Here is a 27,067-nt window from a genome sequence, read left to right on the forward strand (position 1 = left end):
ATTTTACAATAACGCAGTTTTTTTTCACGCCATAATCATACCTGTATTAGGATTTTTTTTCCTTTTCTGACGTGTGAGTAAATCTGTGAGTTTATGCAAGTTGGAGGACATTTGCTTGAAATCAAGCAAGATGAAGCACTTCACTGTAAAATCAGAAAAGACCATAATTATCTCCAAGATGGGAATTGCAATCAAATAAATATTGCTTTTTATTTACAACCATGCTTTTTGCCATTTGCACAAGTAGAGCACTTTGTAATGCTTCTCTTTGCCGATCCCATCTTGCTCTCCATAGCTTGGGGGGGTCACAGCACAGGGTCAGCTAATGTGCAGGGCCCCTGGAGCTGGGGGTCAGGGCCCGCAGACATGTGACTGTTCTGTTGAGGGTGGGGCTTGAATCGGGGATCTTCTGATCACAGACACAGACACATAGCCCTCTGAGCCACTTGCCCCTTCCCATTAATAAGTTGCATTTTATTTATATTGGAAAACTGCTTTTTATTAAACTAAAATTGTGCGTTCGAGAGGAAAAATGTGGTTCTGGTTTTTCACATTTTACGAAAAATCGATTTAAATGAATTAAAATGTTCAGCATGAAGATATTTTAAAATGTGTGTGTTAGAAAGAGAGAGAGAGAGAGAGAGAGCTGTGAGACAGCAGGCGGTAGGGTAATGCCTTCCAGCTGGTCCTGCCTTTGTTACCATGAGCGCCAGCCCTGTGCCTACAGGTGAAGCAGATGAAGGAGCCCAGCTGCCTCTTGTTAGCCTCAGTGATCTGTGAGGCTCCTAAAAACAGGTCAGCTGAGTTGATCCTCTGGAGGAGGGCTGCTCTGGCGTCCAGCACTCGCTGATGAAGGCCCTACAGTGGCTCTAGTTATCGTGGAGTTTTATTGCTTAGTTTCTATGTACTTTATTAGGTTTTTACAATTTTTCCTTTTTAAACAGTCATCCCTTTTTGTGTAATAAACTCCGTTTGTGTGTTTGAACCCTACCGTCCTGCACCTCTGAACCTTCCACAATGCTAAAAATTCAGTATCCTGATGGTACACAATTAATACATTGTCGTTGACTAGTACCCATAAGATGCTAACCACAGGCTACATTTACCCTCACTGTTATTGGGTTCTTTAATGAAAGAGTCTTATTTCAGTTACAGCCAGGTGGTTAGCATGTAATAAGGAATGTTGTGGAAAGACCTTACAGTTAAGCTTACAGTTGGTGCAATGATGAGTTAACATTCGTACAAGACTATAATTGTTATGATGCACAGACTCGTTTGGTTTCTCGGTTTTCCCAAAACAAAGCTGTGCCGTTGTGCTGCATGCTCCGTATGGTGTGCTGCTAATGTTATTGGTGGTCCAGCTTTAGCTTGGCCTCCTCTACCCCTGCAGATGAAGATGAATGCGAATCAGGCCCATGTGGTCCAGGAAGGGGGCAGTGCATCAACAACATGGGCTCCTACAGATGCCGCTGTAACAAAGGCTACAAGGTGATGGTCCACCAAGGGAAGATCACTTGTGTTGGTGAGTGACGACCTGGCTGGTAGCTCACCGGGGCTTCCAGCTAGACTGGGGAGACGTGCCAATCCTGCTGGTTCAGTCATTAACTGAAGCATTGAAAAACCAGTACACCCTGTGGCTGTTTTGGACTGGACCTGGCTGTTTCTGCCCGGCCTGAAGATCTTTTAACTTAATATTGTTGTATTTCCCATGGAGGCCCAGTGGGCCTTCAGCCTCTTATGTTATATTTCTGCAGCTGAAGCTCCAGGTGAACTTGGGTGGCATCCAAGATGGCTGAGTTTGAGCAGAAACAAGCCCAGGCCTCAGGGCCTCATTGCATCATGGTTTCTCACCACTGCGCTAGAAATAGTAACATTATTGATCCATTAAACGTGTTCCTTTCAGGAGCTGCTGTAGCTACACACACTACACTGTGTAGCTACAGCGTGACTAATGTTTGTCTGCATTAGGGTTTTACAGGACTGCCTATTCACAAATAACATGCTATTTATTTGATATTATTTGGTCATTTTTATTATTTATGATGTTATTGTACCATAGTAATGCCATTTAATAAAGCTTATAATGATGGATTGATGGATCATAGATTGTGACATGACCATATGAGGTTGTTCTTGGTTGATACTTTTAGTGTTTCTCGACCCAGTCCTTGGGGACCCCAGATAGTCCAACTTGTGACTCCCTCGCACCTTCCAACACACTTATACCAAGTATTTGGGCCAAAGTGTGGACTGTCTGGGGATCTCTGAGGACTGGGTTAAGAACCACTGGTCTACAGCACAGATGACAGTTCAGAGAGCGACGTCAGGTTAATGTGTGATTCAGCAAGACAAGGTATGGCGGAAGTAAAACTGCTCTGGATGCTTAGCTCAGTGTTTCCCAACCCAGTCCTCGGGGAACCCCGGTCAGTCTACGTTTGTGCATCCTCTCAGCTCCCAGCGCACCTGTACCAGGCATTCGGTGTTCCTGATTGGCTGGGAGCTGGGAGGGAGCAAAAACGTGGACTGTCCGGGCTTTCCTGAGGACTGGGTTGGGAAACACTGGCTTAGCTGTCCCTGGCTAAAGGCTTCCATTGGTCTTCGAGGTGCATGGATTGCTACAATGGGTCATATCTCTTCTTCAGTCAGCCTCTGGCTCTGTAGCATCTCTAGATGGGCTGAGATACCAGAGCGTGGAGTAGGGCTGCATGATATCACATTGTGATTATATGTACAATAATCACCGGGCTTTAGACGGTTGAAACATTGGTCCGGATGCCAGCTTTTCGGTACTATACGTTCGTTCACTTACACCGACAATTTGGTAAACAGATTAGTACTGTAGGGTGCCTAAAATATGGGAGGTGTATTGTGATGCCAGAAAGTTAGTAATCTGTATGATTTTGGTGCATCCTTATGTTTAATAAAAATGACAGACTGAAAATTGCAAAAAGTACCACGCAGAAGTCTTTTTACCTTGTTTATACACAATATCTCCTCCTTTAAAGGATGTCGTGGTTGCTGATCTGTCCCTTTCTTCACCCCCACTTCAGTGCTTATCGCCTCCATGATTTACTAGAACGGTAACGTGTGGTGTGCTCCGCTAACTGAATTTAATAAGGATACACTGAATTTATGTAGATTACTAACTTTTGGGCATCACTAAACACATCTCATTTTAGGTGTTTTACTAATCTGCTTTCCAAGTTGTGGGCGTAAGTATACATCCGTTTAGTACCGAAAAGCCGGTGTCCAGACAAATGTTTTGTCCCCCATCTAAATTCCTGGTAATTACTGCGTATGAGCCGTATAATCGCGATTGCATTCCAATGTGATATCGTGCTGGCATAGCGTGGAAGCACAAGGACTCTGAAATATCCGTGCGACATCAATGAGACAGATAATGACTATTGTCGGCACAGAAAAACCCTGTATTACTAATGATTGTGGGTTTTAATGAAACCCAAGTATAAATGAAACCATAACATATCAGGGTTTCGATTTTATTGCTGAAACTGCCAACGTTCAGCTGCGTTATTCATTCTTACGGTAATATTAACAGACAGATAATTTTTTGTTTTGTTTGGCTTCGTGGTTTTTGTGGTGAATGTGAATACAATTACAAGAAAAGTAACTGGTTTCTAGCATAACATGTTTTAAGTCAGAATAAGCAATGCAGTGCAAGTAAAATACCCTTTTGGTTTTCAAAGACTTTTGCTTTTCAAAGACCACAGAGGAGTAGCTTTGTGTTCTGAAGCTATTGTAACCCGGATAGTAGTTTGTGACTCATTACCCTTGTGACTCCCGGAATGACCCGGCTGTGTGTCTGTCAGATATCAACGAGTGCGACAATCCCCAGATGTGCCGAGAGGGCGGGCACTGCATCAACCTGCCAGGGTCCTACAAATGCCAGTGCCTGGAAGGGTACGCCAACAAGTCCCCGCAGCAGCCGGCCTGTGAAGGTAAAGATGCGGGTCACGCTGAGCAGAACCCGGGGCTGGGAGAGAGAGTTAGGGACGTCACCTGAGGTTTTGGGGATTGGGCGACAGAACTGGGAACTGCGTACCTTAATTAAGTGTCACATAGGAACTGCAATGAAGTTCCACTGCGTTGGTATCAGCACAAGGAAAAATAAAGGTATTGGGGGAGATTCCAGACATGTGGAATTGAGACTCCAGAGTGTGCAAGACAATATAAAGTTTTATATGAAGCAGTGCTTCTCAACCCAGTCTTCTGGGACCCCCAGACAGCCCACAATTTTGCTCCTTCCCAGCTCAATCAATCATTCAAGCAAACAGGAACGCTGTATTACTGAGTCCGTATGTCTTAATCTACTCTGTCTGACTTTGTTTTTCACAATTTGTACTATTATCATAATTATTTCCCTCAGCCTTCACTGCGGTCTCTCTGGGGCCGAGTGCGTCGGTGGTTTATTCTGTTGACGGATTTTTATTTCTCTCACTTTTTTTTTGGGTGCGATCTCAGGTGGGGGAGTGTTTATGTTCTGTGTTAAATGCTTGTTCATGTTCTCCTTACCTTCTCCTTCAATAAAAAATTTGATCACAAGAAAAAGTACAGGTGTGTGGGAAGCTGGGAGGGAGTATAGATGTGCACTGCTGGGCGTCCAGCTCCGGACGCATGTCAATTTTGCTCTTCCCTAACACGGTCTAATTGCAGACATTGACGAGTGCCTGAACCCCAACACGTGCCCCGAGGAGCAGTGCGAGAACACGCCTGGCTCGTACGAGTGCATGCCCTGCCTGCCGGGACACCAGGCTCGAGAGGGCATCTGCTTCGGTGGGTCCGGCGCTCCTACTGACCCCAGTACAGTCAATCAGAACCAGAACACTTAGTTATCCTGGAGGAAAATATTTGTGATTGCAGACTGCACAGTACTGGACTGCACAAAAACACAAAAACAGGCATTACGCAGTACAGCACACACAATACAACAATTTCTAAAAAATAGGTTGTGTTGCACATGTGATCGGAGTGATTTACTAGTTGAACAGTCTGATGGCTGTTGGAAGGACTGATTGTTAGCTGTAGCTATAGTCTTGTCTGAATTAAGTGACATTTGGTTAATTGATGCCAGGCATCCTACCAGTGTAGATATATTGTGTTCCCATTAGAAATGAACAGTATCATCTCTCCTCTTCCACATCAGCTCCTAGCTGGCAGCTGTGATGGGCAAGGAAACAGATCTTTCAGGTTCATCGCATTTGTTTCCTTCCTCCATTCCAGCTCCTTGGCAGCCAGCCTCGATTCTAACTCCTGTCACTCTCAGTTCTAATACTTACTCTGAATTACCCAGTGCAGTGATTCCCAGTCCGGTCCTTGGGGACCTATAGCCGGTCCATGTTTTCCCTCCCTCCCAAACCTCAGTAGAAACATGGACTGTCTGGCAGGGAGCTGGGAGGGAGCAAAAACATGGACTGTCAGGCAGGGAGCTGGGAGGGAGCAAAACCATGGACTGTCAGGGGTTCCCCAAGGACCAGATTGGGAAATGGTGACTTAGAGGACCATACTGAAGAAGTTCCCTTGCACACCTGTCCCCGCCATACTTAACAAAGGTCGATAAAGACCCATCTTGTGTCCCCTTATGTCCTTCCTCTCTTTTTTTTTCTTTTCTTTTTCTAGTCCACTAAGCATTTTCATATAAAATAAAAAAACCAGGTGCAGCATGTTTGCTTTGAAATTGTTTTGGTAACATGTTGATCATTTAAAATCTCCAAGAAAGACTGTTATGTCGCTAATGTCTGTCTCCTTCCAGTGTCCTTCCATTGCTTTCTTCTTCTGCTCCATTCTGCATCCCTATCCGTCACACCTATGTGTTCACTAAATCCATCATGTTTACCGTCTCCGTCTGTCCCCAGTTTAAATCCAGCCTGTTTTTATCTGAGTCATCTGTTCCTTTCAGACTGTAAACACATGGCCGTCTTCTATATCTGTATCTTGTGTATCAGCTGTGGAATCATGATGGCATCTGATACTCAACATCTGATTTATATTTTACGACTTGAATGGTGCTGTTAGCGTGCATAAATTTGTACCTACACTCACCCCAAGCCCCTATACGGTTAAAGTAAAACACGATTGTGCAGTACAGTAATGCAGGTCTGTTTTTCTTTGTTACAAGAAAACATGGAAATATGAACTCATTTTTATCTGAATCAGTTAAACAGTCCGGGTGGGTCGGTCATCTTAGTACACGGTCAGAAGTTTGGAATTGCAATTTGATCTGGTAGATACAGGAAAAAAACTGCATTCCTGTTTTAACTCAGGGCCCTTGTACAGTACACAGAACTCACTGCCTTGCTAATACCATGTGTGGGAGAATTGAGGTCATTTTATATTTGAATCAGAGGTGGCTTTGTTCCTTTGAATTCACATCCCCAGAGTAGATCTGCATGCTCCGCCAGATTGCCGGAAATCAGCCTCTCAAATTTTAATCATACTCCGGATTGTTTTGATGCACATTTTGAAGATCTGCTCGTGTCAGCAATGAAGGGGTGTGTCAACACCAGGGTTGGGGCCATTCTGGAATGCATTGATCAATTCCAGTCCAAATCAGGAAATGGAACTGGAGCTAGGATTGGGGAAAAAAACTATGGGGAACAGAATTGGAGTTGAATTTGAATTTCAGGGAGATTTAAGTTCCAACTCCAGTTCCATTTCCTGATTTGGACTGGAATTGATCAATGCATTCTGGAATGGCCCCAACCCTGGTCAACACTGTGGATTCCTGTTCCCATTGGCTATCTGGTTCAAAGAGTTTCCTGGCCTGGTTCTAAAGAGCCCTGATCCAGTTAGTTTTTCCTGCTTTTATATGCAGATTGTCTCTTTCTGCAAGCTGACAAACAGCCACTGAAATCTGTCAGCAGATGATGAGAAAGACAGCGGAAGGGTAATAAAAAAAATCTCAAGTTAGACATTTACATATTTTACCAATCGGAACAAACTGATTCCTGAAGGGTAAATTTAATAGGAAATCGGTCATTTAGGGTAGCATCAAATTAAGTAGGTGGGGGACCATTGAGTACCAGGATTTGAGACACGGATAGCAATATACCCTGAAGGCTCACAACAGTCTGTTTTGACCCTCCAAAGATCTTGCGCGAAATCCCCATTTCTGCATGTGTGGTCCGTGTTATTTCAGCTTGATTTAATCCTCTTCACACCCATGGATACATGTAATTTCTGGAATCTCTGCTTGGAGTTGATTGTGGTGTTTGTGACACCCGCAGATGTCGATGAGTGCCAGAAGCGGGGCATTTGCCCCCACGGGCGGTGTGAGAACCTGCAGGGCACGTACCGTTGCCTGTGCAATGAAGGCTTCGTCCCTGAGACCGACAGCAAGGGCTGCAGGGGTACGTCACCTGATTTCCAGCTGATGATGTGCCATCTTTGTTCTTTAAAACATTAAAGCCTTAATACATGCAGCTCCCCTATATAGCTTTGACTACTATTGGTTAAAGATTCGTTCATTACTGCTCCACCTCGTAGCCACGACACCCATCCAACCACACAGGTTTTCCTGCTTGTAGCCCTGCTCTGATGGTGTCCTGCATGCTCACGACCAGGCCTCTCTGCTCCACAGACATCGACGAGTGTGAGGACAACAGGCTGTGTGCTAACGGACACTGTGTGAACACCGAGGGCTCCTTCCTGTGCCATTGTTACCCGGGGTACCAGCCAACTCAGGAGGGCAGCCATTGTGAAGGTCTCCCAAGCTAGGCTGCTTCCATCAACACGGGGGGGGGGCAAACAGTTTTCCCAGATTCCATTCCAGTTAGCATCGGTGTTGGAAATTAGCATTTAATGCCGCTTCGAAACTTGGTGCTGCTTTTAATAGCGTGGAGGTTCATTTATACCAGGGGTATCGGCAAAGGGCCGCTGTGTATGCGGGTTTTCGCTGCAACTCCCTAATTAGATTACTAATTAGAGGACTGATTGGCTGAAGAGTCCTCACACCTGGGTTTGAACAGCTAACCTACAGGTTATCCCAAAAATCTGCATATACACCGGCCCTTTGCGGATGAGATTGCCCGCCCCTGATTTATACATTAAACTGTGCATAAACTCTGCTAAACATTTGGGAAAGCATGAAGGAGTATTCCTTCCAGTTTTTGATCCTATTATGTATTCTTACAAATCTTTATTTAATCAGCACTTTTATCCAAAGCAATATGCAGTTGAGAAAGTGGGGACAGTTAGCCCCTGGAGCGATTGGCATTAAGGGCCCAATGTTGAAATCTGTCTTGAACTTCTGACCTCCTGATCAAAGACACAGAGTGCTGAGCCACATACTGCCCCCTTGTGAAACACTTTTCTAAACTTATAAGTAGGAACACTTCGATCCCACTTTATCTGTCCCAATACCGATACCTGGGCTTTGGGTATTGGCCGATACTGAGTACCAATCCGATACCATTGTTTAAATAATAACCTGTAGGTTTTTGCCTCACTGTGTGGAAGAGACTGTGATTATTCTTTTACATGTAAGGCAATATCAGGCTTAACTTATACCTTATATATATGCATGTGTTACATTTATCATGTGTGATGTAAAGGCTGATTTATACTGCTGGGTCGAATCAACACCGTAAGTACGATGTAGCTGCGGACCCTACGCCATAGCCTGACATGCACCTCCCCAGAAAAGTAGCTACACATCACGGCAATGCAGACCACAAGAACTGTGATTGGTCCGCTTAGTAGGGTTTTTTTTTTTTTATAGCGTGACGAAAGCATAGACCCAGGTGTACTTACATAACTTATTTAATTACTTAATGTTAGATATAAATAATGCTTCAGATGCGTCCCTTATCTTAATATTTGTGCAAATTGCCGACATCCTCCACGTATACTCATCAGTTAGCCAATGCCGGTGTTCTCTGCATTTATCCTTCTGGTTGACAACCCTATCACTAGGTGCCAAAATCTGGTCAGGTAGCAAAAATGCAGTGTTTTAATGTAATGTTGCAATTGAGGTATCGGTTCTTGGTATCCGACAATTTTTGCGAGTATGATTATATGAACACAGTATCGGCCCGATATTGGTATCGATGCATCCCTACTTATTAGCGGGTCTTATTAGCGGGTTCCGTTGACCACGGAAATGAAATGTGAGCCTCAAAGTCATAGTTTAGCGTGTGCTAGCATGTGGATGTTTTTTCTCTAGATACAAATGAATGTGAAAGGCATAACTTCTGCCTGAGAGGAGACTGCATCAACACCATGGGCTCTTACCGCTGCGAGTGTCCCAAGGGCTTCCAGCTGATCAACAGCAGGCGCTGCCAAGGTAAACTTCCTTCTCTTCAGTACCTCCGGCAGGAAGTACTGGTCATGTTATTCTTAATGGAATGTTTCTGCCTCTCTGTTCTCTGTTTACTTATTCTTCATTGCATGTCAATGCCCTCACAGCCATAGCCATCGTGGTTAACTCAGTAACTAGCAAGCTTAAAGGGTGGACTAGTGCAGTGATGTGTCACTTTCCCAAAATGGCAGTTTATATATGCAGTCAGTCTTGCTTCATGTTCCTGAAATGGTTTTGGAGTGATATTCCCTTTTTCCCATTCGATATATGTATTTTAATACACAGTGTTAGTGAATTCCACATGGAAGAGGCGACTATGTATTCCCTGTAACCTGACTGGCAAATCTTCATGGTCTGAGTGTCCAGTTTTTAATTTCTTCAAGGTTATAAAAGTACATATTGCGTACCTTAATATTTCACAAAGATGTATTTAACCAGTAAGGGTCAGAGGGTTTGTTTCTGTCGGCGTCCTCCAAAAAACAACATGCATTGGGGCCCGTTCAAAGGAGCATACGCTGCTGTAGGTCACCATCTGAAGGTCTTCCAGCCACCGGTACAGAGCGTACAGTCGCTGTGTGCTTGATGCTTAACCAGTTTGCATTTCTCCTCCGACAGACATCGACGAGTGTGCGGAGGACAGAGGCTTGTGCCAGCCGCACGGCATGTGCGACAACAGGCAGGGCACGTACATCTGCGTGTGCAACGAGGGCTACGTCAGCTCCGAAGACGGACACAGCTGCGAGAGTATGTGGCACCGCTCTGCTGTCATCTGCTGTCATCTGCCGGCTCGGTTCTAGTGGCCGTTTTCTTCCTTGTTGTTCTGCGGATTGGTTTCTTGTTCTCAGATACTTCTATGTTCTTACTGTACGTTCTGCATTCTGCATTCTGTGTTCCTGTTCTTCATCCCCAGAGTTCTCTGTCAACAGTACTCTTTTCTTCATCTGAGCCATCAGGTACTTCTGAAAAGAATATTTAGTGTTTTTTTTTCGTGCCCGAATCTAGAAGAATGTTAGTATTTAGTGCTTCTGTGTTGTTATCCCTGCCCGCCCTTTGTGCTGCAGAGATTGCGGTTGATGTCGAAGAAAAGAAAGAGTGCTACCTGGACCTGGATGACACAGTCTTCTGCGATAGTGTCTTGGCGGCCAACGTCACCAAGCAAGAGTGCTGCTGCTCTATCGGCATGGGCTGGGGTGACCAGTGTGAGATCTACCCCTGTCCTGTTCATAAATCCGGTACCACCACTCATACCTGTCTAGCCCGGCCCTGCGCATCACCACATGGTCCCAAACCCAGGGCGGTTGCTGGTCCTGCTACGGCTGTCATGGGTTACATAGCGTGCAGCTCACCATACAGACCCAGGTTTACATGGGCTCCCAAAAGTGCATAGCACCCTCAAATTAGTGATGTGCACCCTTGGGTTCTGGACCCTGCTCTGCACCTATGCCTGTCCCAGTTGGGACCCCTTCTTTGCTCCCCCAGACTCTCCCGTGTGATGTAACCTTGAAACTCTATTACAGTAATTGATAGTGACCCAAACGTAAATGCATCAAAAGACAGAATGGTCTTTTAAAGAGTTCCGTGTTGCTGCTTCACTTTGGCATCTGATCTGCTTCTTTCTCTGCTTTTCCCCTGTGTTTTTGTGTAGCGGAGTTCATTTCTCTGTGTCCTTTTGGAGAAGGCTTCTACCACGAGAACAGCATGACGTACGGCTTGCCCGGCCATCGAGGTATGACCTGAAAGAGTGGATCTTCCCAAAACACTGTAAATTAATGATCATGACATTGAGGATGGTTCCGTTGATGGTAGTGCCTATATCGGCACACCCGTGAGGTGCCTCTGTGTTCCTGGTTGTCAGAACTGAGCTTGTCATTTACATCTCCGCAAGAGGACAGTCAAATCTGACCAAGAATTTAGAGTTCTGCCAAGAAAATGCTTCATAAATTTCATTCTCTTTGCATTTGTATGGCGTTGCCTCATAGAGATATGATCCTTGAGATTAAGAAGGATCAGGGCTAACCTCAGATACCAAATAGTAATAGGATCCAGATCAGGTAATGGCTGTAACCCTATTGAAATATGCCTTCGTGATCTGATGTCCATTCCACACACTCATGTTTCCTTCCCCAGATATTGACGAGTGTGTCCTCTTTGCCAATGAGATCTGTAAAGAGGGCCGATGCATGAACACCCAGCCTGGATACGAGTGCTACTGTCAGCAAGGTTTCTACTACGACAGCAACCTGCTGGAGTGCATCGGTAAATCGTGAAACAACGGTTTGCACTTACATTCATTAGCAACGTGCTATATTCATCACAATGTACCAATGTGATGTTAAAATCGGAATGTCTCTTTTGTCCATTCTGGATATTAAGTATATCATTACTTAACTAAGTCAACCACATATATGTAATGATTGTAACATTATGGTTACAACTCAAGGTCTGTGCCATTAAAGAACCTCTTACCACAGCACCAAAGATCACACATTTAAAGACCAGCATCAGGATCAGAATACGTTTATTATTTTAAAGGACAAAGGTCTGGATCCAGGTAGTCATTTGGGTCACTCGATTTAGGTTCAAAACACTCCAGTATTTTCCAATGAGATATAGTTGCCAAACACAATGTTTTGTGTTTATAATTTCATGTAACTGTTAGTAAGTGATTTGAGTTAGACTATTAGATGACTGAAATGTCAAGTCGTCAGATTTTTGCGTCTGCATTTTTCATCTGGTCCCTGCTCCCCTCCCCCAGATGTGGATGAATGCCACGACAAGTCTCACTGCACCAACGGACGGTGTATGAACACCCCGGGCTCCTTCTACTGTATCTGTAACCCTCCCAACATACCCGATGCCTCCAACAAGAAGTGTGTAGTCCCTGTTTTCACAGGTCAGCTTCTCTGGGGACTTTCTGAGCACCTGGCAACCTCAGAACTGTTAGAGAGACTTTCCCTCTGCCGCCCATTGTCTTCACTCTCTGTAGCACTGTTTTCATTGGCCAATTGTATTCCCCCTTGACCAGCAATCCTAGCAGTGTGTCTCTTGATGGCTGTCACCTGTACCCTGAATTACAGTAAACCTGTGTTTTAGTTTATGATTTAACCAATGAAGAAAAAAGGCCCTACTTTCTACACCGATGGAAGAAAAAAACCTTCTGTTGTCATTACATGCTGTTAAAATCACCAGCTCATCAGTAATTCTTGGAAACATTAGAAAAGAATGTACTCCTACACATATTACTGCTTTAGGTTCTGAGAAACCTATTTTGCCTAGGTATATACGCTCAATATCTCTATCTCCAATGGCTTTCTGATCAGCACTACCTCTCGTGGGCAATGTTGCATGATCCTGAAGTGCTTAAAGGAATCAGCTGGCACAGCTTGGTATGGGGCCTCTCGGAGGACCTGCTTGGGTTGCTGTTGGCTTTTGGGTCCCATACTAGACACTAACTGCTCAAGGACATTTTTTCTGCAAAGAGTTTTCTGCTTTGAATTTCTTGCTTAATAGTTTATGATGAGAGTCTCTCTGATGGGAATTTTGTCTGTGTGGTGAGTGAAATTACTATTTAAAAGTCAACTTGATGAGTTCCTTCTAGTAAATGTAAAACAGGCATGCAGTTTGATTCAGGGTGGATATTAACATACAGATGCTGCAAGACCACTTATTCGGCTATGGATCCATGTCTTGAAAGTCATACCTCTATAGGGTTGACCCTCTTGAACCGTACAATGTCCAGTCTAGAATGGCGCCTTACAACAACCAGCCATGAGGAGCTTACTAACAGGGTGTGTGGTGGCTTAGGTGTGGATGAGTGCCAGGATCCGGCCAACTGCAGAAACGGGCGCTGTGTGAACACGTTGGCGTCCTACTACTGCATCTGTACTCCACCCTGGACCCTGGCCACCAACCGCAACAGCTGCATCCCCCCGGAGGAGCAAGGGGGTAAGTCCAAAATTCAGGCAGGTGGGGAGGTCGTTGAACTCTCTGGATCAATTGTGTGGGCAACCGCTTTGGGTCAGTGTGAGAACTCCCTTGTGCTATGGGTGTTGTCATTGCTGTGGATCTGACAAGCATGAGTACAGTAGAAAATTACATGGTTTGAATCAGCCCTTTGATAAGTTTTGAACACATTTTTCCTGATTGATCTCTTTAAACTGTCCGGCATTAACTGATGGAAAATAGATTTTGGCTCAAGGTGATCACCTTCTTTTGTCTAAAAGGCTGCATCTTCAGATACCTGATGAAATTCCCGTCTTAGAAAGCGTTTACACTTGTCCTTGATTTGCAGTTACATATGCAGGCCAGCAGTAGATAACGTGAGCCTAATGATCTCATTGGAAGTCTGGTGAAAGAAAGATGGGGAACAGCCTTACAGACCCAATCTTGGACAGTGTTCTCCAGCACATATGGCAGCAGAATGTAATGACTTTTGCCATTGTATTATTGTCCATAACATCCAGTCAGGATTTGTCTTGGTACTTGGTTATGGAAATTTGCAAGGAAAGGGACAGTTGTAAACCTTTGACTTGAGTATTAAAACATTAGGAAGGACACTAAGCTCCGTTGTCGGTGACTGACAGTGACTGACGGTGATCGTGCAAAGTGGCTGCAGGTTTGAGAATCATGAGCATTCCTTGGACTGCATTAGGAAATTTGGATACGTCATGCAGAATTTAATCGCTGGCCCATCTGCCCCTCCCATCAATCTCCTGGACGTTGGCTTCAACATGCATCAAGCTAGTTGGGTTGATAGCGAAGTGCAAACATGGTAGTACTCTGCCAGTGACTAGTCTTCGGTCACTTCCCAGCCTTGTCGTCCCATAATATAGCTACACCTTTTAGTGAGGCTTGGATTTGGTCAGGGGGCTTTGTTGACTATCATCTATTTTGTAACCCGTTTCTGTGGTGATCCTTGCAGATGTGAATGAATGCCAGGACCCATCGTACTGTAAGAATGGAGTGTGTCTCAACACGCCTGGCTCCTTTCACTGTATTTGCACGCAGCCCCTCACCTTCAGTGCGGCGCTCAGACAGTGCGTCTATGACGGTGGGTATGACCAATCGCTGCTCAGCGTCTCTCGGTCTTAGAATTCAAGTAGTAACTGCATGCGATCCATCCGCCTGGACGTGACAAAGCCCCTCCCACCTCTGTCGCGGTTTCTGGATTTGGAATGTAACGACCGCTAACGGGTTTCCCCCGGCTTTTTGGCTCTGGCAGCGGTATAACTCGAGAGGCTCGGCAGGACTTTACTGGCAGGTCATCGGATTGCTAATGATAATCTAGAAATGGACTGGAGTGGAGTGAGGCTGTTTTTAGGGTCTTCCCAGGGGTGAGGGGTGGGAGGTGGGGGGTGGGTACAGGAGGCCGTTGACTTTATGCGGGACTGTGACGCGTTAGTCTGAGTGGCCTGCAGAGCAACAGGAAGTAGCAGATTCCTTGCTGCCGTCCCTCAATGGGTGTGTGCATGCGTGCGAGTGTGTGCATGTGAGTCTTTGGCCAGATTGTCAGCAAGTTTTTTTTCCTATTGTGTTAAGCTGTTTTCTCCTTGCCTTTTACTCAAAAGGGAGGGAAAAATACAGCACTGTGCAAAAGTTTTAGGCAGTTAAAAAAAAATGGTGATTTCTATGTTTGTGTAGAATTGACACTCTCTGTCAAAGCCAATTCAAAGCCTCCTCAAAGTCACCCCAGTATCTGCAGCAGCCATTGAACCCTACATGTACGTCTTGACCACTAGAGCTCCTCGTATGTTCATCTAGCCACCCAGCAAAATATCAGAAACATTTTGGAGAACAGAAAGAAATTCTTGATGTTATTGTATTACTATTAGTTTGCATACATTATAATGTTAAATTATATATATTTTTCTTCGAAAATGTACACTCACTACCAAAATAAATAGCTTTAAACATTTTCAAGACTTTTGCACAGTACTGTATATTTCTTATCTCATTTTTTAACCGATTGTAAATGTTCAAAAAAAGTGTTAATGCTTCTCCGTGTTAGTCAGGTTCACTAGCCAAGAAAGACGGGTCACATATTTAATGTGATGCGTTCAGTTTTTAAAAGCCCCCCTGTTTGTATTTTTAGGTCAGGATGGAAATGTACATGAGCTGTTTTTACCTACATATCCCCCCATTATTGCTGATAGACATATGCTGTGTTTAAGACCAGAGAATCCACAAAAGGCAACCTATGACCTAAATTGGGGTTAAACAGCTTTTTACAGGTAGTGAAACCAAGGGCTGTCTTCAATGGCCTATTTATATAGAGATTTTAGTGATGCTATATATACATACATACAAGTATTTGTATGTTATTGGGTAATTCAGGTCGAGAGAGTAAAAGTCCACACCGGGATTTTGTTTCAACCAACCAGTTGAATACTCTGTGACCGTGGCTCTCTATGCTCAACTGGTTGGTTGAAACAAAATCCCGGTGTGGACTTTTATTCTCTTGACCTGAATTACCCAACTCTGTACTAGTGTACCGAACAATTTTCAACTGATCCATCAACAGCACTGTTTTATTTAAGCTTTTATGTTTCTATTGTTTTTATAGAGCTAAAGAAAGATTAAATGAATATAACAGTACAGATTAACACCTAGTTTGTTAGGGTAAGAGGGAATAGTTGAAGAAAAGTCATGAGATAAAAGAATCTTAGACACAGACAGTTTATGGTTTTGGTGTGTGCTGTCAGTTTCCAGCTGGTTTAAACCATTTCCCATTGGTTAATGTTGGATTTCATTATGATAAGCCAGCCAATGACGGTACACAGCAGTCCCGCCCTCTGCTTTGAGGCCTGTTCTAACACTTCTATTAAAGTAACAGTATAATGTCTGTCAAGGGTTAATGTCGTCCATCCATCCTCCAGCTGTTTATCCTGATCAGGGTCACATGGAGCCTGGAGCCTATGGCAGGTAGCATAGGGCACGCGGCTGGGGTACACCCAGGATAGAATGTCATTCAAACTCCACACACACACGCAATATGGGTGGAATTTGAACTGGGATAACAATGTTACCCACTGAGCTGCCATGCTCACCTAATGCAGTCCATGGCTATGACCGAATTCAGGGGCTGCATCCTTCGAAGGATGCGGTCTATGTAGCCTTTGTAGGTTGTGTCCTTTGAAGGATATGGTCTATGTAGCCTTTGTAGGCTGTGTGTCCTTTGAAGGATGTATTCTACGTAGCCTTTGTAGGCTGTGTGTCCTTCGAAGGATGTGGTCTATGTAGCCTTTGTAGGTTGTGTCCTTTGAAGGATATGGTCTATGTAGCCTTTGTAGGCTGTGTGTCCTTTGAAGGATGTATTCTACGTAGCCTTTGTAGGCTGTGTGTCCTTTGAAGGATGCGGTCTACGTAGCCTTTGTAGGCTGTGTGTCCTTTGAAGGATGCGGTCTACGTAGCCTTTGTAGGCTGTGTGTCCTTTGAAGGATGCGGTCTGCGTAGCCTTTGTAGGCTGTGTGTCCTTTGAAGGATGCGGTCTGCGTAGCCTTTGTAGGCTGTGTGTCCTTTGAAGGATGCGGTCTACGTAGCCTTTGTAGGCTGTGTGTCCTTTGAAGGTCCACACAATGAATAGCTTGGGCTGTGAAGGATCCAGCAGGTGGAAGTACGCATTTCTAGGCTGCATTTGAAGGAGCCTTCGAACTGGGACAGCCTTGTCACACCACTGTGACACTTTAGGTCTTCAAATCCCACCTTAGAAGAATGTAGCCCCTGAATTTGGACACGGCCCATAAATGCATTCATCACCCTGTGCTCAGATCTGTACCGTCGGCTTTTCTGAAGTCTCCCATTCAATTACTAACTGGGCCCTTTACTTCTGTTATCTGGTAGGAGGTGGTCTGATTACTGGGAAATTGCCTTCAGCACTTGAGATAATTGTAATTGTTTTGTGTCCAACCGTGCACGTGGAATTTAAATAGCCAGACCAGGTGGTTAATTTTGAAAGGCGTTTTATTAAGTTGTTTCTTTTCGGAGTGGCAGCCAGTAGATAAGGGTCAGGGTGTGAAACAGCGCCCCCTTGTGGTAGTGCTTTCTGGGCCGGCATATGTTTATAGAGCCTGAGGCCAACTGATTTCTCTCTCTCTCTCTCTCTCTCTGTCTCTCTCTCCCCCAGACCGCACTGCCGCCCACAAGGACGTGTGTTTCCTTCAGGTGGACGAGGACTTCATCTGCAGCATGCCGCAGAACGGGCTCATGGTGACCTACTCAGAGTGCTGTTGCCACTACGGCCGCGGCTGGGGCCCCGAATGCCGGATCTGCCCCCAGAGGAATTCAGGTCCCCATCACATTTGTAACATTCTTACCTCATTCCTCCCCCCAATAACACTCCTGCACCAAATCATGTTTCCTGCGTACCTGCTTCATGTCTACCTGCCCGTAGACAGACATGCACTTAAGATGGCAGTGAAGGTAGTTACATTGTGTTGGTACAGGCAATCCCCAGGTTACTAACAAGTTTCATTTCCTAACGCTGTCTTTGAAGTCGAATTTGTAGGTAAGTTGGAAAAAATAAAAATAAGGCACATAATTTTCAGTAATAATAAAATTAACGACATGCGGTGTGGTGCCGCACTGTACAGTGAGCTCAAGAACCGTTGAAGCCACGCAATTTTTTTTCATGATCATCACAAAGCAGTGAGTACGTTTATTATTACCAACTATTGCATTTAACGCAAAATTTAAATATAATAAGCTTTATGCCAATCCAACCGTAAGTACGAGTCCTGCATGTCAGACGTTCTACTGCCTGTACCTACCTTCCTGATTTTATTACTGCCTTCTGTCACTGCTCATCTGTCGAGGAGCTCCTGCATTCACTTGGCGTGTCCCTTAAATCCAAGGTGGGACTTAGGTACAGGCTAACCTGGGCCGTAACCCAGGGCCCCAAATTGTAGGGGACCCCAATTTTTTTTTCTGGTTACAGCAGAGGTTGTTAGGGACAGTCAGGTTGGACCCCAACAATGATTTTAGCCCAAGAGCCCCCACACTCGTAAATTCAGCCCTGCTTATACCCAAACACACAAGACTGAGTTTTTTCTTCCCTTTGGTATCTGCAAACAAGGCCCCACCTCACTGTAGCACTTCTTAAGACCCTTATGTCCATTTAGTTATCTGAGTTTCCCCCACGCTGATGCTGAGATTTTTGTGCCTTTGCTCCTCTACTGTTCCGTTAAACCCATCTCTACTTCCATACCCAAATAAGATCTATATTGCTTATGCTCCTCCACCACATGGTTCTCTATGCTGTCCTGCCCAGATGAATCCTCACACAAACCAGTGCCCCCAGACGAAACAAAAGCTTATGTAGGCATCCTTGGCAAAATGTTCTCCGCTTAATAAGGTGATTCAGTGGTATGTAGGGTTCTAGCAGAACCATAAAGGGGTCGTTTAATTATAAGCACACCTCACTGTAAGTATTATATCAGTTGGCCATTCATTCAGCAGCCATTTTGTCAGTTAGGATGAGTTCCTTGCCATGTGACACCTGGTTCTGTGCCTCTCCTCAGTCATTTGACGCCTGGTTCTGTGCCTCTCCTCAGTCATGTGACACCTGGTTCTGTGCCTCTCCTCAGTCATTTGAAGCCTGGTTCTGTGTCTCTCCTCAGTCATCTTCAGTCGCCTCTGTGAGATGCACCTGGAAACGGACTCTGATGGTGAAGGGGACTTCCTGGCGGCTTTCGCCAACTACAAACCAGGTAACGGTGTCCTGTCCAAATCCCCCCTGCCATGTCAAACCCTTCAGCTGCGAGGGGGTGTCTTCAAATATGTTAATTGATGCATTTCACTGTTGACATTGGCTATTAAAAGACATGAAATGACACAATACCATTGCTGAAAAGGAGACAGCTCAGAGGAGGACTCGGATGAGTGCAGCTGTGCCAACGGTCGCTGTGTGCGCTCCTACCTGGGCACCATGTGTGAGTGTAATGCTGGCTTCCGGCTGGACCACTCCAGGACGCGATGCACAGGCAAGTTGGCATTGGCAAAGGCCACAGTGTGTGATACTTTTCATTCCAAATGCATGGTTTACCTGCCAGACGCCCGTTGTCAGGGTTATACCCGCCGGACTCCCGTTGTCAGGGTTATACCCGCCGGACTCCCGTTGCCAGGGTTATACCCGCCGGACTCCCGTTGCCAGGGTTATACCCGCCGGACTCCCGTTGCCAGGGTTATACCCGCCGGACTCCCGTTGCCAGGGTTATACCCGCCGGACTCCCGTTGTCAGGGTTATACCCGCCGGACTCCCGTTGTCAGGGTTATACCCGCCGGACTCCCGTTGTCAGGGTTATACCCGCCGGACTCCCGTTGCCAGGGTTATACCCGCCGGACTCCCGTTGCCAGGGTTATACCCGCCGGACTCCCGTTGTCACGGTTTCACCCAGCAGATTCTGTTTACCAGGATTTGGAGGTCCCAAAGTGTTGGCTTCAAGTGCATTGAAAAAATGCAGACCATATATAACAGGGGTATTCAACTAAAATTTAAAGAGGACCAGTTAGAGAAAATTTCTTGAAGCAAAAGTCCGGAAGATCATAATGTCTAACTATTTAGTGTAATATATATATTTAAATAGCCTTTTAGTTGTATCAACATTGCATGCAATCAGTACCTGACTGTCAAATCAAATTAATTCGGTACAATTCAAAAACATTTTGACAATATTTATTGTCACGTGACATAGAACTTCGGCCAGCTGACTGGAGTGAGATTTTCAATTTGAGATGTCTGCACACACATGTAACAGCTCTTACCTTGTAAATAGTCTGCTTTTGCATTTAACCATGTAAATACACCTTTGATGTAGCTAATTTTAGGTTTTATAATGGAATAATATACTGTAGCTTTGCCGTAAGATTTCCAGCGTGAGTCTGAATGCGTGAGTGTCATGCCCGATGCTTGAGATTTGGCAGCCATGAAAACGTACATTTTTTGTTTCACCTGAGTTTATTTATATAACAGATAACATTACTTTATACATATGTTAAAAAGCATAAACTTCAATGAACATGATATATAATACATACTGTGTTTGAAAACTTCTCAGCTGTATGATTTCAGGACAGACCAGTCACTCTGTTAGGAACATTACGGCTTTTTGGTTGTGGGTGTTAGATTCGCTGCTGCTATTAACACTAATGACACATTAGCAAACAAAGGGCTGCATACACTGAACTACGTCTAGCTTGGCGGTCAAAGGCATTTGACGTTCATTGGCGTGGGAAACGGCGGCTCTACTGCTAAACCACTACCGAAACGACTACAAACGCTGCGCCGGTTAAAATAGAACCCGTCAGGTTTTAAATAATAACTTAATGTTGTCGGTCCGGGTCCATATCGGACAGCTTCTGGGTCCGGTCCCGGACCACGGTCCGCCTGTTAGTGACCTCTGATATATAAGATAGACAATAAAAATAATTGATCTGTATTAATCTGGAAGTAAAGCATAGTGTGTCTACGTTGACATTCATGTGCTGTTTTTTTTTGTTCTTTTTTTCTATATTATTGCTTCCATGTCTAAATGTAAATGATATGAAAGACTCTAGTCCATCGGTGTGAATATTAAGAATCAATACACATGGAGCCCTGGTCCAGTTCACATCCCGTAGCTTTCTCCCTCGCAGATGTCGACGAGTGCGCCGAACTGGGTCTCCGCAACTCCTGCAAGAACGCCCGCTGCATCAACACTGTGGGCTCCTTCAAGTGCATCTGCAAGTCTGGCTTTGTTCCGGCCCGCAGGCCCAACTTCTGTGTCCGTCCGCATGCGTCGTAACATGGGGCACGCTTCCCCGCCCCACGCCGTCTAACCTACGCTGTCCTTTTCTGTGGACTTCTCCTTTTTCTCTCTTCCCCTGCTTTCTGCCATCTTTGACATGACCTTAAATTCAGCCTTGGTTTTTACATTAAGTCCCCTTTTGAGTTTAATTTTGTATTCCTCAAATATTCCTCAGATATGTTTGGCCTTACTCAAATTAATAAGATAAAGTACAATGACCAATATTCCTTCAATCTCTTCTCCTCTTGTTTTTAATCACGTTCTTTCTTCCCAGATCAGTGGGATTACCTGCAGTGTGGCAACTCCTTGCAGTTTCTTACCTTTGCCTCAGTCGCTTCACCTATTAACCAATCTGAAACATGTCAGTACATCTCGTTACAGCACCTTCACCCTAATTGGCCTGTATTGGAGGGTGAGATATCTAAATTCTTAGACATCCATTTTCAGGGAAAAAGTACCTCTCTCTGAATGCCGGCATTCCTTTTTTCATCTTGTAACTTTCATCTTTTAAGTTGTGCATAAGATACTTTCATCCAACTGGGAACTTCATCCTTGCCCATTCCAAACTAAAGCTCTGCTTTGGCAACTTCTTGAACCATAAGATCGCTTACCAACAGAGCAGAAACCCGATCTGATGTTGTAAAACTACAAAGTAAAACTTGCGCTACATGTTATAGATTTCCCAGGTTACCGCTGTTGAGTATGTAAACAAAATGAACAGAAAACTCCCAGTATTCCCAGTCTAGTCATTCTCTGTTTACATTTAACATCTCGTCCTCATAAAATTGAGACAGTTTTTATTATTTTTATTATAAGCACTGCTATAGATGTGATTGCTGTAATTTTAGGGAAAAAGTGTAAAAGAATGTTAAATATGACATGAGGAAATCTTGATATGACAATATTGATTATCCACCTGGCTCTAAAAAACAGCTTTAATTTTTAAGAAAGCACAAGGTTCTGAGTCAAGTGCATGATCAGATGGAGTTATGTATGGGAATAGCTGAAGATCTTTAGAAGTGTGTTTGGAAATAACCAAATTGGTTCAGGGCTGGGAATTAACACCCAGTTAAAGTAAATTTGGTAGGTCCTCAGTTGATTGTCAAACTGACTTTGTGTGAATCAAGGAAAGAGAATTCAAAAACCAGACACAAGAAGCTTTGACGAGTAACAGAAAATAAATGGAAACGTTTCGACTTTCAAATTGGACGCTTTTGTGTTTTCTTCCCTAAGAATTTAAAGCATCATAAAGAAAATTTCCTTTCTGCTTCAAAGGAAACCAACACTTAACTCACCATGGAAACAACAGAAGGCAATATTCCGTGCTGCTTTCATCTTCCTACAATCAGGCAGAACTCTTAGCTACCGCAACATCCCATAATGACCCTTATGGACATGTGAATATATGTGTTTCCTTGGCACATGGTTCCCTCCTACCTTTTCACACTAAAGTTGTCTGGTTCCATGCTGAAGATCTAACCTTCAATTGGACAGATCAGTGTGACCCCCCCCCCCCCCCCCACATGCCGTCTGTAGCTCATAAGTCCTGATGGTTCAGTTGGATCACGCAGAAAACCCTGCCAGTTTCATACCTTCCTGTGAATAACAACTTTCTTGCAGCTTGGAGCCATCGGTCATAATGACCAAAAGGACATTGTCTAGACTGGAAACTAGCCTGGCTTCTCTGGTTATAGGATTCACATCTTTGCCATCTGTCTGCCAGAATGAAAGAAAAGGATTTCAGCCGTCCCACAGAACTGTGGACCTTAAAGTAATCGGTGAATGAGTCTGTGAAATTTTACTTAATGTACCAGATAGAACCTATTTATCAGAAATCAGGGAAAGCACAAAATGGCAATGTTTTGAAAACAAAATCCTGGAAAGGACATAATCGTAATACTCCTGGAATATAGTGCCTATAAAAGTAAAATAAGAAACACAACAGAATTTAAAGTGCTTTATTTTGGAAGACAGACTGGTGTGTAATAATGATGGTGCAGTTTTTGGAGGCAAGGAACTATAAGTGGATTAAAGCAGATAACTGTCATTATGCTGGATATCGTAGAAACTTTGATTCATTTTCCAGACGATATTTCAGCATGGCTGCCTGATAGTTGATTACCTTTTAGCTTTGGGGCAGAGTGGCCCCATGTGGCAGGCCCAGGACAGGACCGGGAAAAGTATTGTCTTCACAAACATGTTATGTAGAAGTGGGATTAACCAGGTGCAGTATGGAATATTCCCACGAATGTAACTATTGCATCATAATCTACAGAGGATAAATGAAACCATAAGAGACCTAAGACCCAATACCCAAACGTGGTATGAGTCATCAGAGGTAACATTCATAATTCCAATAATTCCAGCACCAATGGGGTCTTGATATTCAGTAAAATCCCTGTATGTTTCTATGATTTACATCATTTAACTTTTGATATAGCTACAAAGACTTGCACATTTCCCATATGACAGTTTGTGCTCATCATTATGAGGTTGCTTAGCAACCTCATAACTCATGACAACATTATGCATCACCTGAGGAGAGTCACTCTGGTTTTGACTTCTAAGTACCCTTGATATTTTGGTATTAATCTTTCAAGAAACACGGTTCCAGTATGGTAGTGATGTACTTTAGTGCTGAAAAATCAGTAGGGCAATTAGGCATCATTATAATGGCTAATGTCCATGTGATTTTATTATAAATTTTAAATTACACAAATTGCAGATTAGGATTTGAATCCTCCAGCAAAAATGTATGATATATAACTGGCAAGTTACCCTAAATGTTTGATTGTCATAACTATTTTTACGAGATTGCTCAAAGCAGTTGAAAGAGCAGACGGTACAACATGGAGACAGACATCTCGGCATTTGGCACATTCCAGATGAGCACTGCATGGAAGAACCTGTTCTATCATACTAAGGAATGTACCATTACAATCAGATTTTGGCCGCTGACAGGTTAAGGTAATGCATAATTCAAAGAGACAAGAAACCAAGGCTGAAGGATACTATCAACAGGTTAATGAGAGGACCACTGTGTTTGTTGGAGGCGTGTGCAAAACTAGATGCATCATTCCCAGAATGACACTGGGCAATAAACAAGTGAAAGCCATTCATTTATTTCACATATACACAGGAATGACCAAAGAGAGACACTTCCCAACCCTGAGAATATAGTTTTATTGTAAACGTCTACCGTAGTAGTACATCTTCACAGTAAAAATAAAATAGAGAAATGCCATCCTTGTACAAAAGGCAGAGACTTAATTCTGCAGTGCAGGGCTGCTTTCCGAGGAAAGCCAGGAGTGCTTCTGCGTGCCACTTCACTCACTTCCCCGCTTTCTCAGACCATTCTTTGTACCCTCCTGCGTAGTTACGAGCCCTGAAATGATGATAAGCAGATATGATCAGCGCACTTACTAGATTACATCTCATATCACTGTGATGCTGTCCTGCATAAGCGGTTGTGGAGAATGGGTGGATGGATGGGTGGATCTATTACATATATGAACTACACTGACTCAAGGAATTAAATATGAAATAATATGAAAAGTGCATAGCAATCAAGGTATTATGAACATGAAATGTTTAATGTCATATATTAGTAGTAAAATGAAGATTTACTTTGTGAACCCAAGGGCATGTGCCTTCTCTACAGCCAAGGCCCCACGACGGCCCATCTGACAGTGAAAGACCAGCTCTGGGGCATCTAGCGATGGTTTCTGAACCCCAAACTTTGCTTGGAAGGCTGCTGGGTCCAAGGCTAGATCACGATCTACAGAATCCACTGTGGGGGGGAAAAACCATCACCATTTTGTTGAAATGCATCGAATAAATTGATAATAGTAATATTAATAACTCACCAGGCATGTGGATGGATCCTGGAATTTTTCCCTTATCCACCTCCTCTTTCGTGCGTACGTCAATCAACAATAAATCTGGACTCTTCCCTATGAGAGCTTTGAGCTCACTATGAGAGATCTCTGGGACACAAATTGTTTATTACACACAAATCAAAGTACTGCACTTATATATTTGCCTATGTAACTCGTTGTACCACGTGACGCGGGCGTTCACGTCACATCAGATAAAACTGAAACTGACAACAGCAAGGGAAACGTAGTTGCTGAGCAACAAAGTAATTTGTAACACGATATTTGTAAAGTCGTTTTTCATTTCGTGATTTCATATAAGCAGGCCTTCACAGAATAACACACAGAAATACAATTTAACACGATATACTGCGAAAATAATATGTTAATAAACGTTCGTTATCGGCAAATAGCCTTTTATATTATATAAGTGATAGAATTCCGAATTATGCCTGATCGCAAATCTGAGGTTTTTTTTATATCTTTCAGTATGCATGGTTACAAACTTCGCAGATACCTAAACTTAAGTTTAGTGTCAACATTTGCCCGCACATAAAGCTGTACGTTACGGATAATGTTTGCAAACTAACACCATTACAGATGTTGTGTCAGAAGAATGAGAAATACCTTTTTTATCCATTGGAGGTTGTGAATGCGGTATCCTCAGTTAAAGGCTACACTTGAAGCTCGAATAAGCATAAGAATATGTCTGCATCAGGGTGATTATTATGCTGTTGGCTACCAGCTACCAAGTTTCGATTCGACACGCTTCCTGTTTTGAAGTACCGCCCCAGTTATCCCCAGCTACTGGGGAGTCACCTTCTGTCTCTAAACAAGAAAAACTGAGCCTGTATCCTCCTGAGACCCAAGGAAAAAAGTGTCCTTCAATTGTAGGTTATTTGTCTTTGGAGGAAATAAGACATCTTACAATTTAGATTTTTTCTAATTTATTTTTATTTTTAATTTCACAGCATGTACAACAGGAATAAATACGTGTCCTTATACATCAGTGAAAAGATAGATGCAAAAACAAAATGTCCACTACAATGGACATAAATGAATGGGTGGGGTCTCAGGAGGATATGTTAAATATGTATTTAATGTTTACCAATAGACGCAAAGGTCTATATAAAAATATGAAAATCAGAAGAGAGTTACAAATACACAAATAAAACCACGTTCAGTAATGCGAAATTCAGGCGCGTTGCGGAAACGGGTATGATAAGCAGATATAATCAACTGGAGTTTATTGGGTTACATACAATATTAACAGTATTTCATGAGGGTCGTAGTGTAATAAACAGGTTACTTGCCACTAAACGAACATACATTTGTATGTTTTCGTACCTGATGGTGACGCGCCGGCTATAAAGGACAGTGGTGATTTTGGAAAAGACTCGGCAGAACCTCGAATACGCGTGATACCGCTGAACATCCACGTCGAAGCCGTCTGAAGGTGCCGCTTGCCAAGTACAGGCCGCTTGCCAGTTACAAATTACATGCGACGTGGCCAGATTAAAACTAGCCAAAAGAGCTGTGTCAGTTTAAACAATGTAATGACAAATAAAATTAATATTTAACTGTTACTTAATTCGTATTGCTGCACCTGTAAAGAGAGGCTACAGATTCGGCAAATTCGATGCAATAACCCGGTGGTGAACCGAGGTGAATGAGTTTTTATGAATGCTGGCCTACAGGCTCAGGCTAGTGCTGGGCTGTTCATAATTACAGAATTTTTCAGTTGGATCAGGACATTTACGTCCAAAGCCCAGAAGCTTTAATATCATATCTCAGTCTTATGTTTCTGTGTAGCACATATATTTTGTAGAAAGAATACATTATATGTTTAATGCTTTATAAATTTGCTTTAGCACTGCGACGTTTGCTATGTTGCAGTTAAAATCCTCTACGGGCGCGAGACGCCTGGCCTTGCGATAATGTATACCAAAGTGGGTAAGTGCGCGCAACATTCAAATCCCGGCTCCGTTACAGTAATAGACCGTAAGTGCCCCCCCGTAACGAGACGGCATGGCGACGGAAGACATCAGCGATATGGAATTTTATGCGGAGTGTTGCCGGGCATTCGGGTACATTCG

General features: G+C 43.7%; 2 protein-coding genes across 4 annotated transcripts in view; one reads left to right on the forward strand and one right to left on the reverse strand.

Annotated features, from left to right (window-relative positions):
• LOC111859871 (latent-transforming growth factor beta-binding protein 3-like) overlaps positions 1 to 22,300 on the forward strand; it is a 47,402-nt gene extending 25,102 nt beyond the window's left edge. For 2 of the 3 annotated variants that reach the window (XM_023842984.2, XM_023842986.2), the window contains exons 13-29: positions 1,391 to 1,522; positions 3,831 to 3,959; positions 4,675 to 4,794; positions 7,245 to 7,367; positions 7,598 to 7,720; positions 9,182 to 9,301; positions 9,932 to 10,060; positions 10,378 to 10,548; positions 10,962 to 11,042; positions 11,444 to 11,572; positions 12,072 to 12,209; positions 13,121 to 13,261; positions 14,238 to 14,366; positions 17,439 to 17,600; positions 18,931 to 19,020; positions 19,165 to 19,293; positions 20,945 to 22,300. In XM_023842984.2, the coding sequence (XP_023698752.1) occupies positions 1,391 to 1,522; positions 3,831 to 3,959; positions 4,675 to 4,794; positions 7,245 to 7,367; positions 7,598 to 7,720; positions 9,182 to 9,301; positions 9,932 to 10,060; positions 10,378 to 10,548; positions 10,962 to 11,042; positions 11,444 to 11,572; positions 12,072 to 12,209; positions 13,121 to 13,261; positions 14,238 to 14,366; positions 17,439 to 17,600; positions 18,931 to 19,020; positions 19,165 to 19,293; positions 20,945 to 21,093 (2,195 nt within the window). In that variant the 3' untranslated portion in view covers positions 21,094 to 22,300. The remainder of the gene's footprint in view (positions 1 to 1,390; positions 1,523 to 3,830; positions 3,960 to 4,674; positions 4,795 to 7,244; positions 7,368 to 7,597; positions 7,721 to 9,181; positions 9,302 to 9,931; positions 10,061 to 10,377; positions 10,549 to 10,961; positions 11,043 to 11,443; positions 11,573 to 12,071; positions 12,210 to 13,120; positions 13,262 to 14,237; positions 14,367 to 17,438; positions 17,601 to 18,930; positions 19,021 to 19,164; positions 19,294 to 20,944) is intronic. The other variant, XM_072717525.1, reaches the window with a different exon arrangement.
• Positions 22,301 to 24,260: 1,960 nt separating this feature from the next.
• On the reverse strand, positions 24,261 to 25,769 carry tstd1 (thiosulfate sulfurtransferase like domain containing 1). Its single transcript, XM_023842752.2, has 4 exons — positions 25,599 to 25,769; positions 24,963 to 25,082; positions 24,724 to 24,886; positions 24,261 to 24,481 (listed from the first exon to the last, which is right to left on the reverse strand). The coding sequence occupies exons 1-4, from the start codon at positions 25,609 to 25,611 to the stop codon at positions 24,427 to 24,429; spliced, it is 351 nt and encodes a 116-aa protein (XP_023698520.2). The 5' UTR covers positions 25,612 to 25,769; the 3' UTR covers positions 24,261 to 24,426.
• Between the last annotated feature and the right edge of the window lie 1,298 nt (positions 25,770 to 27,067).

Source organism: Paramormyrops kingsleyae, chromosome 10, assembly GCF_048594095.1.
Source record: "Paramormyrops kingsleyae isolate MSU_618 chromosome 10, PKINGS_0.4, whole genome shotgun sequence".
Taxonomy (NCBI): domain Eukaryota; kingdom Metazoa; phylum Chordata; class Actinopteri; order Osteoglossiformes; family Mormyridae; genus Paramormyrops; species Paramormyrops kingsleyae.